The sequence below is a fragment of the Marmota flaviventris genome, chromosome 12, assembly GCF_047511675.1.
Source record: "Marmota flaviventris isolate mMarFla1 chromosome 12, mMarFla1.hap1, whole genome shotgun sequence".
NCBI lineage: Eukaryota > Metazoa > Chordata > Mammalia > Rodentia > Sciuridae > Marmota > Marmota flaviventris.
In genome coordinates, this window is record NC_092509.1 from 109,803,360 (window position 1) to 109,827,039 (window position 23,680).

Below are 23,680 nucleotides of genomic sequence, written 5' to 3' on the forward strand. Positions count from 1 at the left end.
TGATTTGGGGGATTGTCAGTTAGCATGATCATCTCTAGTGCCATTCATTTACTGGCAACTGTCGTCCAGTCATTCTTCTTTACGGCTGAGTGAAACAGAACGTGACTTACTACACATGATGAAATGTGAAACATGGAATGGAATGGAATGTGATTATCTACAACAATTTTATAAACAGTTGATTTCCACATAATTCCATTAAAAAACAGCTATAATCAAGTGACTACTGGGAATCTGATTCAAACGGATGGTAAAAGTTTTCTGTGGGGTATCTGGAGCACTTATCTACAAAGTATATACAGTGTATTCATGGGGAAAGCATAAATAAATAGTCACAGAAAACTTGAAACAAAATGTGTTCCTAAGACAGAGCCTGCTCCTGGCATAGGGATGGCCTTTGAAGATGACTTTCCTTACTTCTGTGTCATAATTGCACTCATGTCAGATTTTCTATAGGCAAGAACAATGCGGACAACCTCCCCAATACCTCCCAGACTATGGTTCTGCATCAGGTGAAGGCTGTGCACTGCTCCAGACAGTGAGTGTGTCATGGTTCCTAACACACCTAGAGGTGCACAGAGGACCCTAACATCTGGGCTTGGCCTGGTCCTGCACAGAGCTCCTACCTCCCCACACCCTCCTGAGCCTAGAGGACCCTAACATCTGGGCTTGGCCTGGTCCTGCACAGAGCTCCTACCTCACCTCACCCTCCTGAGCCTAGAGGACCCTAACATCTGGGCTTGGCCTGGTCCTGCACAGAGCTCCTACCTCCCCACACCCTCCTGACCCTAGAGGACCCTAACATCTGGAGTTGGCCCTGGTCCTGCACAGAGCTCCTACCTCACCACACCCTCCTGAGCCTAGAGGACCCTAACATCTGGGCTTGGCCTGGTCCTGCACAGAGCATCTTGTTCTACAGCCTGCCGTGCTGGCAGGGAGGGAGCCAACCCACTGGGTTAGTGGTGAGAAGGTCTTGGGGAAAGAGCAGAAGGGATGGACAATGCAGAATGGACTCTCTTGGCAGTAGTTATTGTACCCCCTGTGCTAAGGGAAAATGGGGTGTCAAAACTAGATATTTCCTGGAGTGCTCTTCACTTCTCTGACATCCGTAATCACTCCTCCTGGCATTCTGTAACTTGAAGTCTTTCATCTGGTCTCCCTGGGGTTTGTGGAAAAGAAGCAGAACCTAACTTAACTACAGGGTGACCCCGTGGCTTCTCTGTCTCGCCTGGTTATGATTAGTTTCCACTCGAAGAAAAATGTTAACTGCTCTATGAGGAAAAAGACCTAGATATTTTCAGCAAGTGTTCCTGAATGCTTTTCATGCCAGCCTTTGGCCAGGCACAGGGGATGGAAGCCTTTGAGATACCTACTTTCCAGGAGTTCTCTTGTCAAATTGGAAACAGACACATAATCATGAATGTCATACAGTTTGACATCACCCTTAAGAGCTGGGTGAAGTGCCACAGCACCCAGGCGAGGACCATCTGGGTGTCTCCAGGGCTCGCTCCTTGGTTAGAATCAGAGCATTGCTCAGTGCTCTTTATCTCAGTCCCGATAAAGGGAAGCCTGACCTCAAGATTGCCCTTAGGACTGAGAGTGAGAAGGCTGCCTCTTGGAGGGGAGTCCAGAACCGGGACTACATTCACGCCCTGAACTGCTGGCCACACAGGGCAGCAGACGGCTCTGGCAGGTCCGAGGCCACCAGTCGGCCTCTGTGAAGGCGGCTGCATGTGAGAGGCTCTGCCAGCTGGCTGGGCCAGGCGCTGGGGCTGAGGAGGAAGCGCAGTGGAGAGGAATGTCACCCAGCAGAATACACGACGCTGTGGCTGGGACAGCTCACACACATCTAGGCACACTCCGTCGTCCTGCAGAAAGGGGAGCTGGGGTCAGGCAGTAAACAATAATTTATAAAATGTCATGTACCAACTGGTAGTTGGGCACAGAGTCCTGAGGACGGGCGGACTATGCGGAGCCATTACCCTGTCACCTCCAGAGACCCTCGGGCTCACCCTGGCTGGTTGTCGTAGGTATTTAAGCTCCCTGTTATTCTCATCCTCGGGATGAAAATGACACTACGGTAGCTTCTATGTAGTAAAGAAGAGAATGCATGTATAGCCATTACGATTGAAACAAGACGGTGCAGACTAACCAGGGCCAGCCTGCAAGTGCTGACCAGCAGTCTCTGCACTGGTGCTCGTCCTGCTGCGAAAGCACAGAGGCAGTGACATGGCTTTGTCCTTTGTTTCCTGGAGGCAGAGGAGGTCTGTTTTTGAGCTCTGTGTGCTGGTGTGACATTCCTGTTCCCTTCTCTCTCTTCCAGGGCCAAGGAGATCAAGATCAAGTTGGGCACCCTCCTGCAGAAGCCCGACTCGGCTGTTGACCTCATCATTCCATACAATGAGAAGGCGCAGAAGCCAGCCAAGCCCCCGAAGTGAGTGAGCCCTGGCTCCCCTGCTCCACAGTCCCTCATCACTCTCTGCAGATCAGAGTCCTCCGAGAGTGGGCTTGTAGATACACTTTCCCTATGATCCATTGATGGAGCACAATATCAGATACTGGCAGACTCACACACACACACACACACACACACTCAGAGAAGGAGAGTGAGAAAGAGCCCTTACCTGGGGAAAGACTTACCATACTCTGTAAGAGGGAGCAGCCACCTGCTTGGTCAGCCAGCACTCAGATCTGGCGCTGGCTGGGGCCAGGAGCACTCCCTGACCATGAGCCAGGAAGCTGCAGCTGGCAGCTGGGGGCAGGGCCAGCATTCTCAGGGTGTGAGGAGCGTTTTCCTCTGGAGGTCCTGAGGGTCAGGCAGATGATTCAAGACTCAGCTTCTTCTCCAGTGTGGAGACCTCTCAGGTCCAGAGAAGAGTGGATGCTGGGTGGCCATTGTTAAGTCCTGCAGAGCAGAGCTCCCTGCAGTCCTGAAGCAGCATTCCTGGGTTTCCTGTGCTCAGGTGAACTTAGGCACCACAGGAAGCTGTAGCGCTAGGGAGTCGAGATGTCGGCTCCTGCAGGATGCTGGCCCCCTTTCCGTCAGCATGGGAGGCACAGAGTCCCCACGCGCTCCTAGACGACCACACAGGATGGGCAGCCCTCCTCTCTCTGCACAGAGGAAGAAACCAGGTGAATTCTGCTCCTGAAGGTCCTGGAGACCACAGAGTGTGCCTGTCAGCTTCTTTCTCCTTCCTAAACTAACGCTTGGGTGCTCCACCAGCCATGCCTGTCTAGGCACCTCCCACCTCCAACTAGCTGGACTAGTTGAGACACACCGACATGGATTTTTCTTTTTAAAATTGCCATTCACCCTAAGTGGACATCTCCATTTGCCTCCAGTGGACTCTCACAGCTGAAAGGGCTCATCAGCAGGAAGCAGCAGTCTCAGGCCAGTGGGAGCAGGCCAGACCTGTGTGGAAGTGGCCAGTGGGTCAGGTACTGACCTGCCGGGATCGGCATTAAGAAATGGCACTGTGCCTGCCTTGACGGGCTGCTCGGAAGCCCCACAGACATGCTTGCAGTCTGGGCCCAGGGATTCCTGCTAAAGTCCCGGAGGAATGCTGGACCCCATCTGCAGGGTCTCTTGCCCCTTGACCTCCATCCCCACCCCTCCCAAAAGTTCTCAGGGTTGAGAAAATCCTTTCATTCCTGGGAGTGCCTGCTTATGTCTGCTGCTCCCAAACTTGCCACCCTGCCCACCCATCCTGGGGCGCCGGGTCTGTGCCCCTTGCCTGGCAGGCAGCTTGGTGCCTGCACCCTGATCTCTTTCCTCCCCTGGGTGCTCTCTACCCTCGTTCTGTCAGAGGAAGTGTTTCTGACCCTCTCCTAGGCATCAGCAGGGATTCCTCTCCTGGGAGACACTTTGTTTTATTTATTGTTTTAAAAAACATTCATATTTGCATAAAAATTAGGCCATTGAGAAAAACAGAAAAAGCTGCGGGTGTCCTCCCCCAGAAGGGGCTTCGCCTGGTCAGAGTTCCTGGTTCTCTGTCCCTTGAGCCCTCCACAGAGAGGGGCTGTGCCTATTCCAGTCTGCACAGGTCCCAGCCGCCTTCTTGGCTCTTAACCACTCACTCTCATGGCTGACTGCAGAGATTGAAGGCTATACCTGCCCCACCACCCAGCATTTCCTTCCTCCTTCTTATCAGGCTTGAGGCTTATGGCTCAGGGAAGCTTGGGTGCCTAGTTCACCTGGTGTCTGCCCATGAGCTCTGTCCTCTTCAGAGTTCCCACTTGACCACCAGCTACCTTTCCTTAGAGCTCTGACTTGTCTACCAGGGTGTCTGCCCACCAGCTGCCTCTTCTTAGACTTCCAACCTGTCTATCAGGGTGTCTGCCCACCAGCTGCCTCTTCTTAGACTTCCAACCTGTCTACCAGGGTGTCTGCCCACCAGCTGCCTCTTCTTAGACTTCCAACCTGTCTATCAGGGTGTCTGCCCACTGGCTGCCTCCTCCTACAGCGTTCTTCCTAGCATCTGGGCCTCTGTCCTCCCCTCCAGACTCTTCTTCAAGTGCCCCATGTTGGCCCACCCTCTGCATCTGAGCAGCCCAGGCCGGCTGCAGCCCTCACAGCAAGCCATGAGCAGAGTCAGCAGACCATGTGCTTTAGCCTGTGGACACTGCAGGTGGGGCTGTGAGCGACCATGGTGCAGCAGGGCAGACCTGCGCTCCTCTGAGGTTCTCACTCCAGGCTCCCTTTTCTGCCTGACGTCCCATCTCTGGCGGGGCCTGGGGGTCCTGCTATTGCTGTTGCTGTTTGCAGCTCAGGGGCTTTGGGCTGACTGCCCACAAATGCCCCTTACTGGGCTCTGAGTACCATCGCCCATCAGCTGTGGCCAGGGTGGATTCACCCACTGTCTACAAAGTGGGTCCTGCTGAGGATCAAAGACATGCCACCTCAGAAAGTGCTGCTATTTACAAGTTATGACCCACTGGTGTGCCTGGTCACTGCTGGCCACGGGGTGAAGGCAGGACAGGATTCACAGACTTGGGCTAGTCCTGAGCAGCTAGACCTGTGGGGAGAGCAGGGCGAGCAGAGCAGGCCTTGGTGAGTATCACTACACCCCTGGGGATCACCTTCCCACCGGAGCAGGGACCTGCAAAGACACTTACCAGGAATATTAAGTCAAGCCAGGCACCCCGCAGACTGCAAACCCAGCCCAAGCCCAGACAGACAACATAGCAACCCACACCAGTATTGGTGCTGAGAGAGGTCTTGACACCCTCCCCCTACCTGAGGTTATAGCCCATGCATGGCACAGCCACCAGCAGGCATGGCCATAGCTTCTTGGAAGCCACTGAAAAATCTCAGTTCATTCAGTTGTGGCTATTAGCAACCAATCCTGCCTCTGGGTAAGTGGGCCTGCACTCCCGTACTCAGCACCTGGACATGTCTGTTGCAGGCTCCCCTGCAGTGCATGCAGCTCACAATCAGCCGCAGATCAATGAGGATTTGCTGAGTCCTTATCCCGTGGCTGATGTTGCCCTGGGCACCATGGACAGGGTACCAGTGGGGAAATCCTGGCACTTTTCCACGTCCATGTGTGGACCCCAAATTGCAGACATCTTTTACCCTCACAAGAAACTCATGCATTAGAGGCTGGTGCTGCAGGGGCTGGGCCACAGGGCAGGGAGAAGGGGAAGGTTTCCTGAAGACTGCGATCCCCCAGGCAGTGAGAGAGATCTGGCAGGGTGGGTGGGAGAGTGGACAGGAGGGGCTTCCAGTTGAGATGGCCCCTGAACCACAAAAGCTTGGCCTTGTCAGACCTCCACCGAAGCTCATTTGCCCTCCTTTCACCGAGCTTCCCGTCCCTCCTTCCACACTCACACACAGAGGGTGCCCACTCCGTGTGGTCAGCTCTGACCTTCAGCCCAGGATGCCGACTGGCCATCCTGCATCTGTCTTGTTTCCAAGAAGCTGGACCTAATGAGGGCTCACGCATTCTGAGAATCAGGACAGGATGAACCTCGATGGCCTCCCAGGGTGTCATCCAAAGGAGCCGTGGGGCTTCGTCCACCTGACTACCCTTACCTTACTCTGAGCCAACTTGGCCCTGAGTGGGCCCTGCATGTATCCTTTCCAGGACTGATCTGGGCTGTGATGTGCTGCTGGCATCGACCGTCAGCTGGCTCCCACCAGACCACCTGGGACAGATGGGATTTGGCAAGGTGTTTCAGCTGGGTGCTCAGACCATGGCTCAGACCATGGCTCTCCCACTTCTCACCCCAGAGGGAAGGGCACAGGGAAGTGACTTCATTTTACTTACTCCAGGATCAGAAGATTCCGTGAGTGCATCAGGCCTTCCCCTTTTCTGAGCCAGTTTCTTTTATCCAGTAACTTAATATTCTGCTGCTTCTATGCACAATTTGATGTGATATGTGTCTATTAAGTACAAAATATTGAAACCACTCTAGTGAAGAAATTAGGGTATACAAGGCCTTGTGACAGCAATGTAGGAGCAAAAGAACACATTCATAGGGAGAGTCTCAGTATGAGGCAGTGTAGAAGAGCCAAAGTGGTCACTGACCAGAAAGTAGAGGGACTCAGGTCTGTGCCATTCCCCATCTCCCTTTCCCCCTGGATGAAGGGCAGAGAAGGCGGCTCACCTGTTCAGCCAACGACAGCTATGTCTTCCTCAGTCTGTGAAGGCTCTGTCACGGGGCCTGGAGTCAGGGGGTTAGCTCAGCACTGCACGTGCCGCTGCCCTTGCAGACAGTGAGGCTGCTTCTCAGCCTGCAGGACAAGGACCCACAACTGTGTCAATCTCAGCTACTAGATCGAAACATTAAAAAGCCACCTGCTATTTCTCAAACTAGAAACAGGAACCCATGGGCTGTGTGCAGAGTTGGCTGTGGTGCCGGAGCTAAAACACCTCCCTGGCCCACCGTGCCCCGTCTGTCTCTCTGTAGCAGGGAGAGCCGGACACCTCCCAGATGAGGCCAGCAGGTCCCTGGCACACTGATGGGAGGGAAGGACTGGAAGGAGGGGATGGGCACTGTGATGAAGCACCAGAGAGGTCATGGCAAGTGGCCACCAATTCCCCTTAGTCAGCACCGCTGGCATCTGTGGCAACGTTCCGTTCGAGGTGTACCAACCGCTTTTCTCAAAAATATTCCTCTGTCCTAATGGGCAGGGAGAACTGGCATGGATGTTTAAAACGCAGACTTGCTACGATCACTTCCTAGCATGAGGCACGGTCACAGCCCATCTTCCACTAGCCTTGCTGATGGCCTGGGGATGGGGAGCCCCAGGCCCCGCAGAGCAAATGGGCAAGGCTGAGAGGAGTTCAGCCCTGTGAGGGGTGGCCTGCCCTGGGGTGTGCCTGGGATGGAGACCACGAAGCCGCTGGCATGGGACACACGGGTCATGAAGCTTGGCTTCGTGGAGACAGATCTGCCAGGGGACACCACAGCACAGCCGCTGACTGCCAGGACCCATTTGCTGGGACACCACCGACCGTCCTCGTACCAGAATGGTGTCAGTGGCATCGTGCTCAGCAGGGCAGTGGCACTGCCGTATGCTGGCTGCCTGCCCAGGCCTGCTTTCTCCGTCCTCCCCCTTCTTCAGGCCCTCGCGGGACGAGGCTCTGCAGTGGCGTGACTCGCTGGACAAGCTCCTGCAGAATGACCGTAAGTGCACGCCTGGCCCTCTTCCCGCATTGGCGATTCTTCAGTCCTGCCAAGGGTCTCACCGGGGAGGCTGGCATGGGCTGTGGCTGTGCTGTGGCCAGGAGGGCAAGGAGGGTGGAGGGTGGAGACAGGCCGGGCATGCAGGGATGCACAGTGCCGGCTGTGTGCCCTCTGCCTGCTGCTCCTGAGGCAGAAGAGGTGGCTGGGCCCACGTGCTGCCTCCTTTGTGTTCTCCAGAGACCCGGTCTTGCTGTGTTGCCCAGCTGGCCTTGACCTCCTGGGCTCCAGTGTTCTTCCACCTAGCCTCTGGAGCAGCTGGGACTCTAGGCACTGGCCACCGCACCCAGTAGACCTGTGTGCATCCTAAACCTTATTTGAATGGATGGAACTAGAGACTGTCATGCTAAGTGAAATAAGCCAATCCCCCCAAACCAAAAGCTGAATGATTTCTCTAATAAGCAGATGCTAGTCCATAGTGGGGCTGGTGGGGCGGGGTAGGGAAGAATGAAGGAACTTTGGTTTGTGTCGAGGGGAATGAGGGGTGGGGTGGGGCTGAGGGGATGGGAAGGATGGTAGAAAGAGACAGACATTATTACCCTGTATACATGTCTGATTACACAACCGGAGTGACTCTGCATCATGTACAGCCAGAGGAATGAGAAGTTGTGCTCTATTTGTATACTATATGTCAAAATGCATTCTACTGTGGAATTAATTAGTTAGTTAAGAAGGAAGGAAGCCAGGAAGGAATCAAGGATGGAAGGAAGAAAGTAGTGCTGTTGCCAGGCACGGTGGGGCACGCCTGTGATCCCAGCTGCTTGGGAGGCTAAGGCAGGAGGATTGAAAATTCAAAGCCAGCCTCAGCAACTTAATAAGGTCTTGAGCAAGTTAGTGAGAACCTGTCTCAAAATAAAACATAAAAAAATGGCTGAGGGGGGCGCTGGGTTGTGGCTCAGAGGTAGAGCACTCGCCTAGCACGTGCAAGGCGCTGGGTTCGATCCTCAGCACCACATAAAAATAAATAAAATAAAGGCATTGTGTCCAACTACAACTAAAAAATAATATTAAAAAAAAGAAAATGGGCTGGGGATGTGGCTCAGTGGGCAAGTGCCCCTGGATTCAACCCCTGGTACCAGAGTTGGCTGCCCATCTCCTAATGGTGAGGAAGGAGCTGGCCTGACAGGTAGGGCAGGGCAGCGCAGCCTGTCAGACTGCTCCAGTGCTCCTGGGACCCCACGAGGGCTGCACCCCCCCTGCCTCGGTTCCCTGCCCTCTACAGCCCTTTCCCACAGCATCAGTTGGTCGGCCACACACTCAGGCATCTCAGGCTGCTAGGGGCTGGGCGCTGGGGGCTAAGAAAGCCAGCAGGGGCTGGGACCTGGCTCAGGTGGTAGCGTGCTGGCCTCACTTGCACAAGGCCCTGGGTTCAATCCCCAGGACCACACACACACTCACACACACAAAGAAAGAAAGAAAGAAAGAAAGCCATCAGGGGGTGGAGTGTGAGGCAGTTGGTGCTGATGCCAAGGCCGGGAGTCAGCAATGTGCAGAGGACCCTGAGCAGCTGGCCCCTCTGGACTCACAGCGGTCTCCTGTTTCTCAGAGGGGAGGACCTGTCTCCACACAGAGCTCATGTGTGCACATGGGCATGTAAATAGAACACCACACAGAGCTTCCAGTGGAGATAACTGTGTTTTAGAGTTATTGTGCGTTCACGTTTGTGTATGTAACGTGTGTCTATGTCTGTGGACATGATGTGAGTGTCCATGTTTGTGTACTGCGTGTGTCTGTGTACATGATGTGCGTGTCTGTTTGTGGACACAGTGTGTGTTTGTTTATGTAATCTTAAGCTCCAGATAATTATCCTCTTAAGAGATTTGTATTTTTAAGGTCTGGATAATAAGTGGTAAGGGTTCAATGAACTTTGTAGCCTGCTTGTTGTTTGAAGGGCCACTGGTCCTTTCCATTTAGCTCGAGCAGGAAGGGGCATTTAGGCTTGGGTGGGAAAGATCTCACAAAAGCCAGGTGAGTCCCATGGGTGAGGCTGATGAGAGTCCTCAGATGGTCCTTCAGGACTGATGAGGGCCTCAGGTGGTCCTGTGGGAACTCACAGGGTCCTTGGGTGGTCCTGTGAGGACTAACGAGGGTCTTCAGGTGGTCCTGTGGGATGAGGTCCTCAGGTGGTCCTGTGGGGACTGATGAGGGTCCTCAGGTGGTCCTGTGGGGACAGACTGGTTCCTCAGATGGTCCTGTGGGAACCTACAAGGTCCTCTGGTGGTCCTGTGGGGACTGATGAGGTCCTCAGGTGGTCCTGTGGGCTGAGGGGTCAATTTGCCTGGCTTATTCTATAGAATGGCTGGCTCCTCTGCAGTCCTAGATCTGGTTGTATGGGATCTCCTCAGGTTTCATTTTCTGGCAAACAGAAAGTGCCTTAGAAATATCTATTTGACAGAGACTGATACCTTTGGCTTAAGACTCATGAGAGCTTTAGCCGCAGGGAAGGAGAGCTACCCGACCTCTCCTCTTGGCACACACCTGGCCTTGTATTCTCAAGTGCAGTGGAGAGCAGCTGCTGCTACTGGTCAGTCTGGTCCAAGAAGCAGAACAAGGCAGCTCTGAGCAGATAGGCTCTGAAGCACGGACTCCAAGTCCAGCTGCCTAGCCTGGAGTCCACTCTGCTTCTGGCCAGGTGGGCCTCTGTGGGCAGTCACTGACCTCTCTGGCCTCACTTGTAAAATTGGACTTTTCAGTACCTTTCTCTCAGGTTTGCAGTGAAGATCCAGGAATTGACATTTGTAAGGTTCTTATGTCAATGACAGACACATTCGGGAAGTCACTTGGGAGGTGTGGAAAGGTTCAGTGTCACTAAATAAATTAACAAATTTCCCAACTGACTTCTTGCCTTGCTAGATGCCCTTGCCAATTTCAAAAGTTTCCTGCAGTCTGAGTTCAGTGAGGAGAACCTTGAGTTCTGGCTTGCCTGTGAGGACTACAAGAAGATCCGGTCACCTGTCGAGATGGCGGAGAGGGCAAAGCAAATCTACCAGGAATTCATCCAAACGGAGGCTCCTAAGGAGGTGGGTCCTGGTGGCAGGTGGGTGGGCACCATTAGCCAGGGTCCACTCGTCCCCAGGATGGTCCAGCTGAGATATGGCCAGCACTGGAGCTCAGGTCTGCTCCTGGTGACACAGTGTCTGCCCAGGGCAACATTGGAGCTCTCGATTCTGTCTGGTCAATTTCCACCCATGGCCCCATGCCCTGGTGTGAGCAGTAAGCTGCAATCTTGGAGGAATTGCTGTCTCTGTAACCTAGTTCCTCCCCTTGTGAAACAGGAATAAGGGAGACTGCTTTGTAGAGTTGTTGGAGGATTAAATTAGGCTTGGAAGCACCCACCCCAGTGTCTGGACTAATGGTGCCCCCGAGCATCCCGCCTCCATCCCACACTGTCTTTTTGCCCCTAACCCTAACCCTTCAGCTCCTTCCCCCTCCTCCCTACTCTCCCATTCTATTTCCCCTGCCCCTGGCCTTGGGCATCTCCTCTGTCCTTGGGACGACAGGACAAGACTTCAGTCTATGAAGGCTAGCACAGATAGCTGCTAGACATGGAGCCCATGTGCCCCTGGCTGAGCCCGCAAGACCGGCTCTGATTCAGCCATGAGGAGACTTTGAGGGAGTTTGTTTTTTTCTTGCTATTACTGAAACCAAACTTCAAAGCTGACGAGGAAGTGCAGACACAGCAGCAAGGACGTCAGTGCTGTGTCAGGCCACTCTAAACCCAGCCTGGACACTAGAGGTCTCAGCGAGACTGGCTGAGCACGCCTTCAGGCAGCAACAGTGCCTTCACGGTGACTGGCTGGGAATCACACGCCCTCTGCCCCCCAGGGCCAAGAGCTGCAGTCACAGCATCGATCATTAGTTCCTTTGTAATCCCTCTCTGGCCCTGTTGAGAGGACCATGTGTATGGATGGATGGCAAATTGTACACCCATGGGTGACAGATGTGCCCCTGCCATGACCAGTGGCCATCAGGCCAGGAGTGCAGAGGACCTTGGGCAGTCCAGGAGCTGAAAGGTGCTGGAGGGAACTGGGATCCCTCTCTGTGCTCTGAGCTCTGGAATACCCCGCTTGCCTTCCGCTCCTCCATGCCCACTGCGAGCTCTCCCTCCTGGGCTGCCATTCGGGTCCAGCATCCTATTTCTGTCCCTATGCACCCTGTGTACAGTGAGCAGGTGAACTGGAGTGGAGGTTACGTTGAAGTTGGGTTAGGACTACACTCCCTATTCCCAGTATATTCTCCTCTGCAGCTTGCATTCCTACTGACGTCATTCCTATTCATAGGATTCTATGATTTGTTGAAATACCTAAAAATGGTGGAAATCACCCAGACCTTTGAAAGTTGTTCTAAGCTCCAGGAAAACATTGCTCTCAAGGTCCCTTTGAAGTTATCATTGGTATGAAAATATGATTCTTAAATAGTTTCAAAATAAATCCTGGCTGGATAACCTACTAGAACAAGAAAACAGAGGACACGAATAACAAGCTTCCAATTAAAATAACATAGACCTCCCTTCTAAATGACACAGGCTGATGGAATGGAATAATCCTATGCATGGGTTCCAAATGCAGGCCCTGCATTGTGAGCCAGAGAGGGCAGTAGGGAGGTAGATACCTTCTCCTGGATAACCAGCCAGGGCAAAGAGGTGGATTTTGCTCCCTGATAATAAGGCAGAGCAGAGGACCGGAAAGGTGATTCTGCCCCTGATATGGGCAAGAGCAGGGCACCAGAGAAGTATTTTCTGCCCCTTGTAAATAAGCCAGAGAAGGGTATCAAGGAAGTGGATCCTATCGCCTGGTAAAGAGCCAGACAAGGGAAGCAGGGAGGTGGACCCTGCCCCCTGGTAATGAGCAAAAGAGAAACATACTGTCCCCTGGGTAATGAGCCAGAGCAAGACAGCAGAGAGGTGGATCCTATCCCTGGTAATGAGCCAGAGCAGGACAGCAGAGAGGTGGATCCTGTCCCTGGTAATGAGCCAGAGCAGGACAGCAGAGAGGTGGATCCTGCCCCTGGTAATGAGCCAGAGCAGGACAGCAGAGAGGTGGATCCTGCCCCTGGTAATGAGCCAGAGCAGGACAGCAGAGAGGTGGATCCTGTCCCTGGTAATGAGCCAGAGCAGGACAGCAGAGAGGTGGATCATGCCCCCTGGGTAATGAGCCAGAGCAGGACAGCAGAGAGGTGGAACCTGTCCCTTGGTAATGAGCCAGAGCAGGACAGAAGAGAGGTGGATCCTGTCCCTGGGTAATGAGCCAGAGCAGGACAGCAGAGAGGTGGATCCTGTCCCTGGGTAATGAGCCAGAGCAGGACAGCAGGAAGGTGGATCCTGTCCCTGGTAATGAGCCAGATCAGGACAGCAGAGAGGTGGATCCTTTCCCTGGTAATGAGCCAGAGCAGGACAGCAGAGAGGTGGATCCTGTCCCTGGGTAACGAGCCAGAGCAGGACAGCAGGAAGGTGGATCCTGTCCCTGGTAATGAGCCAGATCAGGACAGCAGAGAGGTGGATCCTACCCCTGGGTAATGAGCCAGAGCAGGACAGCAGAGAGGTGGATCCTGTCCCTGGGTAATGAGCCAGAGCAGGACAGCAGAGAGGTGGATCCTGTCCCTGGGTAATGAGCCAGAGCAGGACAGCAGAGAGGTGGATCCTGTCCCCTGGGTAATGAGCCAGAGCAGGACAGCAGAGAGGTGGATCCTGTCCCTGGTAATGAGCCAGAGCAGGACAGCAGAGAGGTGGATCCTGCCCCTTTGATAATGATCCAGAGCAGGACAGCAGAGAGGTGGATCCTGTCCCTGGGTAATGAGCCAGAGCAGGACAGCAGGAAGGTGGATCCTGTCCCTGGTAATGAGCCAGATCAGGACAGCAGAGAGGTGGATCCTTTCCCTGGTAATGACCCAGAGCAGGACAGCAGGGAGGTGGATCCTGTCCCCTGGGTAATGAGCCAGAGCAGGACAGCAGAGACGTGGATCCTGTCCCTGGGTAATGAGCCAGAGCAGGACAGCAGAGAGGTGGATCCTGTCCCTGGGTAATGAGCCAGAGCAGGACACTAGAGATTTGGATCCTGTCCCTGGTAATGAGCCAGAGCAGGACATCAGAGGTGGATCCTGTCCCTGGTAATTAGCCAGAGCAGGACATCAGAGGTGGATCCTGCCCCCTAGATAATGAGCCAGAGCAGGACAGCAGAGAGGTGGATCCTGTCCCTGGGTAATGAGCCAGAGCAGGACAGCAGAGAGGTGGATCCTGTCCCTGGGTAATGAGCCAGAGCAGGACAGCAGAGAGGTGGATCCTGTCCCCTGGGTAATGAGCCAGAGCAGGACAGCAGAGAGGTGGATCCTGTCTCTGGTAATGAGCCAGAGCAGGACAGCAGAGAGGTGGATCCTGTCCCTGGGTAATGAGCCAGAGCAGGACAGCAGAGATGGATCCTGCCCCTGGTAATGAGCCAGAGCAGGACAGCAGAGAGGTGGATCCTGTCCCTGGGTAATGACCAGAGAAGGACAGCAGAGAGGTAGATCCTGTCCCTGGGTAATGAGCCAGAACAGGACAGCAGAGAGGTGGATCCTGCCCCCTGGGTAATGAGGCAGAGCAGGACAGCAGAGAGGTGGATCCTGTCCCCTGGGTAATGAGCCAGAGCAGGACAGCAGAGAGGTGGATCCTGTCCCTGGGTAATGAGCCAGAGCAGGACAGCAGAGAGGTGGATCCTGCCCCTGGTAATGAGCCAGAGCAGGACAGCAGAGAGGTGGATCCTGCCCCCTGGGTAATGAGCCAGAGCAGGACAGCAGAGAGGTGGATCCTGCCCCTGGTAATGAGCCAGAGCAGGACAGCAGAGAGGTGGATCCTGTCCCTTTGGTAATGAGCCAGAGCAGGACAGCAGAGAGGTGGATCCTGTCCCTGGGTAATGAGCCAGAGCAGGACAGCAGCGAGGTGGATCCTGTCCCTGGGTAATGAGCCAGAGCAGGACAGCAGAGAGGTGGATCCTGCCCCTGGTAATGAGCCAGAGAAGGACAGCAGAGAGGTGGATCCTGTCTCTGGTAATGAGCCAGAGCAGGACAGCAGAGAGGTGGTTCCTGTCCCCTGGGTAATGAGCCAGAGAAGGACAGCAGAGAGGTGGATCCTGCCCCTGGTAATGAGCCAGAGCAGGACAGCAGAGAGGTGGATCCTGCCCCCTGGGTAATGAGCCAGAGCAGGACAGCAGAGAGGTGGATCCTGTCCCCTGGGTAATGAGCCAGAGCAGGGCAGCAGAGAGGTGGATCCTGCCCCTGGTAATGAGCCAGAGAAGGACAGCAGAGAGGTGGATCCTGTCTCTGGTAATGAGCCAGAGCAGGACAGCAGAGAGGTGGTTCCTGTCCCCTGGGTAATGAGCCAGAGAAGGACAGCAGAGAGGTGGATCCTGCCCCTGGTAATGAGCCAGAGCAGGACAGCAGAGAGGTGGATCCTGCCCCCTGGGTAATTAGCCAGAGCAGGACAGCAGAGAGGTGGATCCTGTCCCTGGGTAATGAGCCAGAGCAGGACTGCAGGGAGGTGGATCCTGCCCCCTGGGTAATGAGCCAGAGCAGGACAGCAGAGAGGTGGATCCTGTCCCTGGGTAACGAGCCAGAGCAGGACAGCAGAGAGGTGGATCCTGTCCCTGGGTAATTAGCCAGAGAAGGACAGCAGAGAGGTGGATCCTGTCCCTGGGTAATGAGCCAGAGCAGGACAGCAGAAAGGTGGATCCTGCCCCTGGTAATGAGCCAGAGCAGGACAGCAGAGAGGTGGATCCTGTCCCTGGGTAATGAGCCAGAGCAGGACAGCAGAGAGGTGGATCCTGTCTCTGGTAATGAGCCAGAGCAGGACAGCAGAGAGGTGGATCCTGTCCCTGGGTAATGAGCCAGAGCAGGACAGCAGAGAGGTGGATCCTGCCCCTGGTAATGAGCCAGAGCAGGACAGCAGAGAGGTGGATCCTGTCCCTGGGTAATGAGCCAGAGAAGGACAGCAGAGAGGTAGATCCTGTCCCTGAGTAATGAGCCAGAACAGGACAGCAGAGAGGTGGATCCTGCCCCCTGGGTAATGAGCCAGAGCAGGACAGCAGAGAGGTGGATCCTGTCCCCTGGGTAATGAGCCAGAGCAGGACAGCAGAGAGGTGGATCCTGTCCCTGGGTAATGAGCCAGAGAAGGACAGCAGAGAGGTGGATCCTGCCCCTGGTAATGAGCCAGAGCAGGACAGCAGAGAGGTGGATCCTGCCCCCTGGGTAATGAGCCAGAGCAGGACAGCAGAGAGGTGGATCCTGCCCCTGGTAATGAGCCAGATCAGGACAGCAGAGAGGTGGATCCTGTCCCTGGGTAATGAGCCAGAGCAGGACAGCAGAGAGGTAGATCCTGTCCCTGGGTAATGAGCCAGAGCAGGACAGCAGAGAGGTGGATCCTGTCCCTGGGTAATGAGCCAGAGCAGGACAGCAGAGAGGTGGATCCTGTCCCTGGGTAATGAGCCAGAGCAGGACTGCAGGGAGGTGGATCCTGCCCCCTGGGTAATGAGCCAGAGAAGGACAGCAGAGAGGTGGATGCTGTCCCCTGGGCAATGAGCCAGAGCAGGACAGCAGAGAGGTGGATCCTGTCCCTGGGTAATGAGCCAGAGCAGGACAGCAGAGAGGTGGATCCTGCCCCTGGTAATGAGCCAGAGCAGGACAGCAGAGAGGTGGATCCTGCCCCCTGGGTAATGAGCCAGAGCAGGACAGCAGAGAGGTGGATCCTGTCCCCTGGATAATGAGCCAGAGCAGGACAGCAGAGAGGTGGATCCTGCCCCTGGTAATGAGCCAGATCAGGACAGCAGAGAGGTGGATCCTGTCCCTTTGGTAATGAGCCAGAGCAGCACAGCAGAGAGGTGGATCCTGTCCCCTGGGTAATGAGCCAGAGAAGGACAGCAGAGAGGTGGATCCTGCCCCTGGTAATGAGCCAGAGCAGGACAGCAGAGAGGTGGATCCTGCCCCCTGGGTAATGAGCCAGAGCAGGACAGCAGAGTGGTGGATCCTGTCCCCTGGGTAATGAGCCAGAGAAGGACAGCAGAGAGGTGGATCCTGCCCCTGGTAATGAGCCAGAGCAGGAGAGCAGAGAGGTGGATCCTGTCCCTTTGGTAATGAGCCAGAGCAGGACAGCAGAGAGGTGGATCCTGTCCCTGGTAATGAGCCAGAGCAGGACAGCAGAGAGGTGGATCCTGTCCCTGGTAATGAGCCAGAGCAGGACAGCAGAGAGGTGGATCCTGCCGCCTGGGTAATGAGCCAGAGCAGGACAGCAGAGAGGTGGATCCTGTCCCCTGGGTAATGAGCCAGAGAAGGACAGCAGAGAGGTGGATCCTGCCCCTGGTAATGAGCCAGAGCAGGACAGCAGAGAGGTGGATCCTGCCCCTGGTAATGAGCCAGAGCAGGACAGCAGAGAGGTGGATCCTGCCCCCTGGGTAATGAGCCAGAGCAGGACAGCAGAGAGGTGGATCCTGTCCCCTGGGTAATGAGCCAGAGCAGGACAGCAGAGAGGTGGATCCTGCCCCTGGTAATGAGCCAGAGCAGGACAGCAGAGAGGTGGATCCTGCCCCTGGGTAATGAGCCAGAGCAGGACAGCAGAGAGGTGGATCCTGCCCCTGGTAATGAGCCAGAGCAGGACAGCAGAGAGGTGGATCCTGTCCCTGGGTAATGAGCCAGAGCAGGACAGCAGAGAGGTGGATCCTGCCCCTGGTAATGAGCCAGAGCAGGACAGCAGAGAGGTGGATCCTGCCCCTGGGTAATGAGCCAGAGAAGGACAGCAGAGAGGTGGATCCTGTCCCTGGGTAACGAGCCAGAGCAGGACAGCAGAGAGGTGGATCCTGTCACTGGGTAACGAGCCAGAGCAGGACAGCAGAGAGGTGGATCCTGTCCCTGGGTAATGAGCCAGAGAAGGACAGCAGAGAGGTGGATCCTGTCCCTGGGTAATGAGCCAGAGCAGGACAGCAGAAAGGTGGATCCTGCCCCTGGTAATGAGCCAGAGCAGGACAGCAGAGAGGTGGATCCTGTCTCTGGTAATGAGCCAGAGCAGGACAGCAGAGAGGTGGATCCTGTCCCTGGGTAATGAGCCAGAGCAGTACAGCAGAGAGGTGGATCCTGTCCCTGGTAATGAGCCAGAGCTGACAGCAGAGAGGTGGATCCTGTCCCTGGGTAATGAGCCAGAGAAGGACAGCAGAGAGGTAGATCCTGTCCCTGAGTAATGAGCCAGAACAGGACAGCAGAGAGGTGGATCCTGCCCCCTGGGTAATGAGCCAGAGCAGGACAGCAGAGAGGTGGATCCTGTCCCCTGGGTAATGAGCCAGAGAAGGACAGCAGAGAGGTGGATCCTGTCCCTGGGTAATGAGCCAGAGAAGGACAGCAGAGAGGTGGATCCTGCCCCTGGTAATGAGCCATAGCAGGACAGCAGAGAGGTGGATCCTGCCCCCTGGGTAATGAGCCAGAGCAGGACAGCAGAGAGGTGGATCCTGCCCCTGGTAATGAGCCAGAGCAGGACAGCAGATAGGTGGATCCTGTCCCTGGGTAATGAGCCAGAGCAGGACAGCAGAGAGGTAGATCCTGTCCCTGGGTAATGAGCCAGAGCAGGACAGCAGAGAGGTGGATCCTGTCCCTGTGTAATGAGCCAGAGCAGGACAGCAGAGAGGTGGATCCTGTCCCTGGGTAATGAGCCAGAGCAGGACAGCAGAGAGGTGGATCCTGCCCCCTGGGTAATGAGCCAGAGCAGCACAGCAGAGAGGTGGATCCTGTCCCCTGGGTAATGAGCCAGAGCAGGACAGCAGAGAGGTGGATCCTGCCCCTGGTAATGAGCCAGATCAGGACAGCAGAGAGGTGGATCCTTTCCCTGGGTAATGAGCCAGAGAAGGACAGCAGAGAGGTGGATCCTGCCCCTGGTAATGAGCCAGAGCAGGACAGCAGAGAGGTGGATCCTGCCCCTGGTAATGAGCCAGAGCAGGACAGCAGATAGGTGGATCCTGCCCCCTGGGTAATGAGCCAGAGCAGGACAGCAGAGTGGTGGATCCTGTCCCTGGGTAATGAGCCAGAGCAGGACTGCAGGGAGGTGGATCCTGCCCCCTGGGTAATGAGCCAGAGCCGGACAGCAGAGAGGTGGATCCTGTCCCTGGGTAATGAGCCAGAGAAGGACAGCAGAGAGGTAGATCCTGTCCCTGAGTAATGAGCCAGAACAGGACAGCAGAGAGGTGGATCCTGCCCCCTGGGTAATGAGCCAGAGCAGGACAGCAGAGAGGTGGATCCTGTCCCCTGGGTAATGAGCCAGAGAAGGACAGCAGAGAGGTGGATCCTGTCCCTGGGTAATGAGCCAGAGAAGGACAGCAGAGAGGTGGATCCTGCCCCTGGTAATGAGCCATAGCAGGACAGCAGAGAGGTGGATCCTGCCCCCTGGGTAATGAGCCAGAGCAGGACAGCAGAGAGGTAGATCCTGTCCCTGGGTAATGAGCCAGAGCAGGACAGCAGAGAGGTGGATCCTGTCCCTGTGTAATGAGCCAGAGCAGGACAGCAGAGAGGTGGATCCTGTCCCTGGGTAATGAGCCAGAGCAGGACAGCAGAGAGGTGGATCCTGCCCCCTGGGTAATGAGCCAGAGCAGCACAGCAGAGAGGTGGATCCTGTCCCCTGGGTAATGAGCCAGAGCAGGACAGCAGAGAGGTGGATCCTGCCCCTGGTAATGAGCCAGATCAGGACAGCAGAGAGGTGGATCCTTTCCCTGGGTAATGAGCCAGAGAAGGACAGCAGAGAGGTGGATCCTGCCCCTGGTAATGAGCCAGAGCAGGACAGCAGAGAGGTGGATCCTGCCCCTGGTAATGAGCCAGAGCAGGACAGCAGATAGGTGGATCCTGCCCCCTGGGTAATGAGCCAGAGCAGGACAGCAGAGTGGTGGATCCTGTCCCTGGGTAATGAGCCAGAGCAGGACTGCAGGGAGGTGGATCCTGCCCCCTGGGTAATGAGCCAGAGCCGGACAGCAGAGAGGTGGATCCTTTCCCTGGGTAATGAGCCAGAGAAGGACAGCAGAGAGGTAGATCCTGTCCCTGGGTAATGAGCCAGAGCAGGACAGCAGAGAGGTGGATCCTGTCCCTGGGTAATGAGCCAGAGAAGGACAGCAGAGAGGTGGATCCTGCCCCTGGGTAATGAGCCAGAGCAGGACAGCAGAGAGGTGGATCCTGTCCCTGGGTAATGAGCCAGAGCAGGACAGCAGAGAGGTGGATCCTGCCCCCTGGGTAATGAGCCAGAGCAGGACAGCAGAGAGGTGGATCCTGTCCCTTTGGTAATGAGGCAGAGCAGGACAGCAGAGAGGTGGATCCTGCCCCTGGTAATGAGCCAGAGCAGGACAGCAGAGAGGTGGATCCTGTCCCTTTGGTATTGAGCCAGAGCAGGACAGCAGAGACGTGGATCCTGTCCCTGGTAATGAGCCAGAGCAGGACAGCAGAGAGGTGGATCCTGTCCCTGGTAATGAGCCAGAGCAGGACAGCAGAGAGGTGGATCCTGCCCCCTGGGTAATGAGCCAGAGCAGGACAGCAGAGAGGTGGATCCTGTCCCCTGGGTAATGAGCCAGAGAAGGACAGCAGAGAGGTGGATCCTGCCCCTGGTAATGAGGCAGAGCAGGACCGCAGAGAGGTGGATCCTGCCCCTGGTAATGAGCCAGAGCAGGACAGCAGAGAGGTGGATCTTGTCCCCTGGGTAATGAGCCAGAGCAGGACAGCAGAGAGGTGGATCCTGCCCCTGGGTAATGAGCCAGAGAAGGACAGCAGAGAGGTGGATCCTGCCCCTGGGTAATGAGCCAGAGCAGGACAGCAGAGAGGTGGATCCTGTCCCCTGGTTAATGAGCCAGAGAAGGACAGCAGAGAGGTGGATCCTGCCCCTGGTAATGAGCCAGAGCAGGACAGCAGAGAGGTGGATCCTGCCCCTGGGTAATGAGCCAGAGAAGGACAGCAGAGAGGTGGATCCTGTCCCTGGTAATGAGCCAGAGCAGGACAGCAGAGAGGTGGATCCTGTCCCTGGTAATGAGCCAGAGCAGGACAGCAGAGAGGTGGATCCTGCCCCTGGTAATGAGCCAGAGCAGGACAGCCGAGCGGTGGATCCTTCTTTGGCATTGGCACACCAGGACTGTCTGGTTAGTGTTCCTGAGGTCAGTGGATGCCTGTATCCAGCAGACCCATACTAGATGTGTGGCTTTGTGCAATTCTCTCAGGCCTGTGTTCTCTCAGAGCCTGTTTCTCTTGACTATGGACGTTTTGCATTCATCTATGTTTAATGTATTTTGCTAATGTTGCATTTTGATGTAAATATTCACTTTTTCAATTTGAAAAGATTGATCTATATTACAAAAAGTAGTCATCCAAGTTTTTTGTTTCTCTGAATTTTTACTTCAGCTCGCTTTTCAGGACCTGTCTGAGAGATACAATCGTAGAGATTGGAACTAAGATTTTTAAAATGAAATGGCCATGTGTAGCTGGATACGGAAACAACTTGTGCATTGCATCATTTGCCTACATCTAATTTATATTTTTTTTAAAGAGAGAGAGAGAGAGAATCTTTTTTTTTTTTGTAGATAGACACAACACAATGCCTTTATTTTTATGTGGTGCTGAGAATCAAACCCGAGTCCTGCGCGTGCTAGGCGAGCGCTCTACCACTGAGCCATAATCCCAGCCCTACATTTAAGTTATTGATGTAGGGAGGAGGCAAGGCACTAAAGAGAGCAGGAACAGTTTTATTTGGCTGCATGTTCAGAGGGCACAGCTTTTGCTGTAATCAATCAATCCCCTGAACCCCGAGTTCAGGGAGTTTCAGAGTGTAAGGGGAGGGGCTCAGAAGTTCACAATCTGTAGAAGTTCACATAAAAGCAGTTTTTCTTTCACTGTTCTGGGCATGTTAACCCCTCAAGGACAGCTCCTGAGGAGGGGAGAGCGTCTTCTCCCCTTTCTTCCCTCCCCCTGCCAGCTGTTACCATGGAGCCCTGTTGTAACTTCTCTTAGAAGGGTAGACCTCTCTGTGAAGCCCAGCTCAAGGCCAGAGGCCTTGTTTACACACTTCTACAAACTACTATACTGGGTACAGGTTTGTGAAAAACAAGTAAAGGGGCGTTCAGCACCTGCAGTGCTGATTTCTTCCCGGCCAGTGGCCAAGTAAAAGTGGGCAACTCGAAAATAGGAAGTTAATCTACATTGAACTCTTTTGTAGAGACTCTTTTTTGACAGTCCTAAAATCAGCTACTGTGAAGATTTCTGGAGCCACCCAGTTAAGACTTTTCTGTGGAGAAAGGAGGTGCCAATACAGTGGGAGGAACTCTGAACCGAGAATAGAGGAGTCTGCTGTGGCCACCCCTCTGCCCAGACTCCTGCCCCTGGACTTGCAGTTTGAGCTTGCCAGCCAGAAAACTGGCATGAAAGGCAGGTCTTGGCCCTGTCCTCCTGCAGGCTGCTCCCCTCCCACCACTGCTCTTCCACCAGGCCGGTACCGGGCACTTGCCCTGAGCTTACAGGCACAGCTCAGTCCTGCTGTCTTCCTGCCCTGTCCTCCCCAGACCTGCCTTAGTCTCTGATTAGCCTACTGCTGCTCCTAAGTCTCTGAATTCCGGAAATGGCTCTGTTCAGTGGCGGGACCTCCAGTAAACCCAGGAGAGACCCTCAAACCTCCTCCAGGGTTCCAACTCAGGACCACTGGCCCTTTTGATTCTGTTTTCTTCTCTATTACACTCAGACCCCTTGAGAGTCATTGAAGCATATTGTGAAGTACAAACATACTTTTCAAATCACACTCAGGCATGTTCTTGAGGCTGTGCCCTGCTCAGCCACAGGGGAACCGGCCACACAGTCCTGATATGAGTGATGCCCAGCTTGGGCAGTGCGTGGCCCTGCACACAGCACGTGTGAGCCCACCACCTTCCATGGCTTTGCTGGCTTCTTGATTTGCTTTTCACCACTGTGACCTTGAGCAAATCGCATACTGTTTCCACACCTGTTTCAGCTGAGAAATGAAGACAGATGGCAGTACCCTCTTGATGTGGTTATAGGGTCCCCAAGTTTATCCACAGGAAGAGCACACCACTGGCAAAGATGAACCACTCAACAACTGTCAGCAGCTATGTGATCATTCTCTCCTGTTTCCTCACTTTCTTGATTTTCTAGAGTCATGGATGAGGTCATGGATGAGGTCATGGATGAGGTCATGGTCCCTGGTCAGAATCTTCTTTTCTCTCCGCTCCCTCTGCAAGGTGTGAAAGCAGATGCTGCGGCAGAAAGGTGTGGGATTCCGTGGCAAGACCCCTGGCTCAGACACACTCCTTAGTGTTCTGGTCTCAAAGCCACTGAACATTCTATGTGTGTGCATGTGTGTGTGTGTGTGTGTGTGTGCAAGCATGCATGTGCATGATGTTCATATGTGTGGGTGCATGTATGTGCATGTGTGAGCATGTTTATGGGTACATGTGTGGGTGCTGTGTGAGCATGTGCATGTGTGTGCAGGTGCATGTGTGTGAATATGTGCATGTGTGAACACATGCAGGTGTGTGTCTGTGTGTGCATGTACATATGTGATCATGTACGTGTGTGTGCATGTGCATGTGTGAGCATGTGTGTACATGTGTGAGCATGATTAAGTGTATGTGTGTGAGCATGTGCATGTGTGAGCGTGTGCAGGTGTGAACATGTGCAGGTACATGTGTATGCATGTTCATGGGTGCATGTGTGCACATGTATATGTGTGTGTACATGTGCATGGGTGTTCATATGTGTGTATGAGAGCATGTGCATGTGTACACATGTGCAGGTGCATGTGTGTGATCATGTGCAGGTGTGTGTGTGCGCATGCATGCATGAATGTGGGTGCATGTGTGCACATATGTATGGGTTCATGTGTGCACGTTTTATGTGCATTCATGTGTATGTGTGTGAGCATGTGCATATGTACATATTTGCAGGTGTGTGCAGACATGCATGTGTGTTCATGTGTATGTGTATGATCATGTGCGTGTGTGTTCACATGAAT

At 54.4% G+C, this 23,680-nt stretch overlaps 1 protein-coding gene across 1 annotated transcript in view; it reads left to right on the forward strand.

Annotated features, from left to right (window-relative positions):
- The window catches only part of Rgs5 (regulator of G protein signaling 5), a 49,903-nt gene that overhangs the window by 21,584 nt on the left and 4,639 nt on the right, over nucleotides 1-23,680 (forward strand). Inside the window, exons 2-4 of the mRNA XM_027922873.2 lie at nucleotides 2,324-2,434; nucleotides 7,571-7,632; nucleotides 10,543-10,709. Coding sequence (XP_027778674.2) covers nucleotides 2,324-2,434; nucleotides 7,571-7,632; nucleotides 10,543-10,709 — 340 coding nt within the window. The remainder of the gene's footprint in view (nucleotides 1-2,323; nucleotides 2,435-7,570; nucleotides 7,633-10,542; nucleotides 10,710-23,680) is intronic.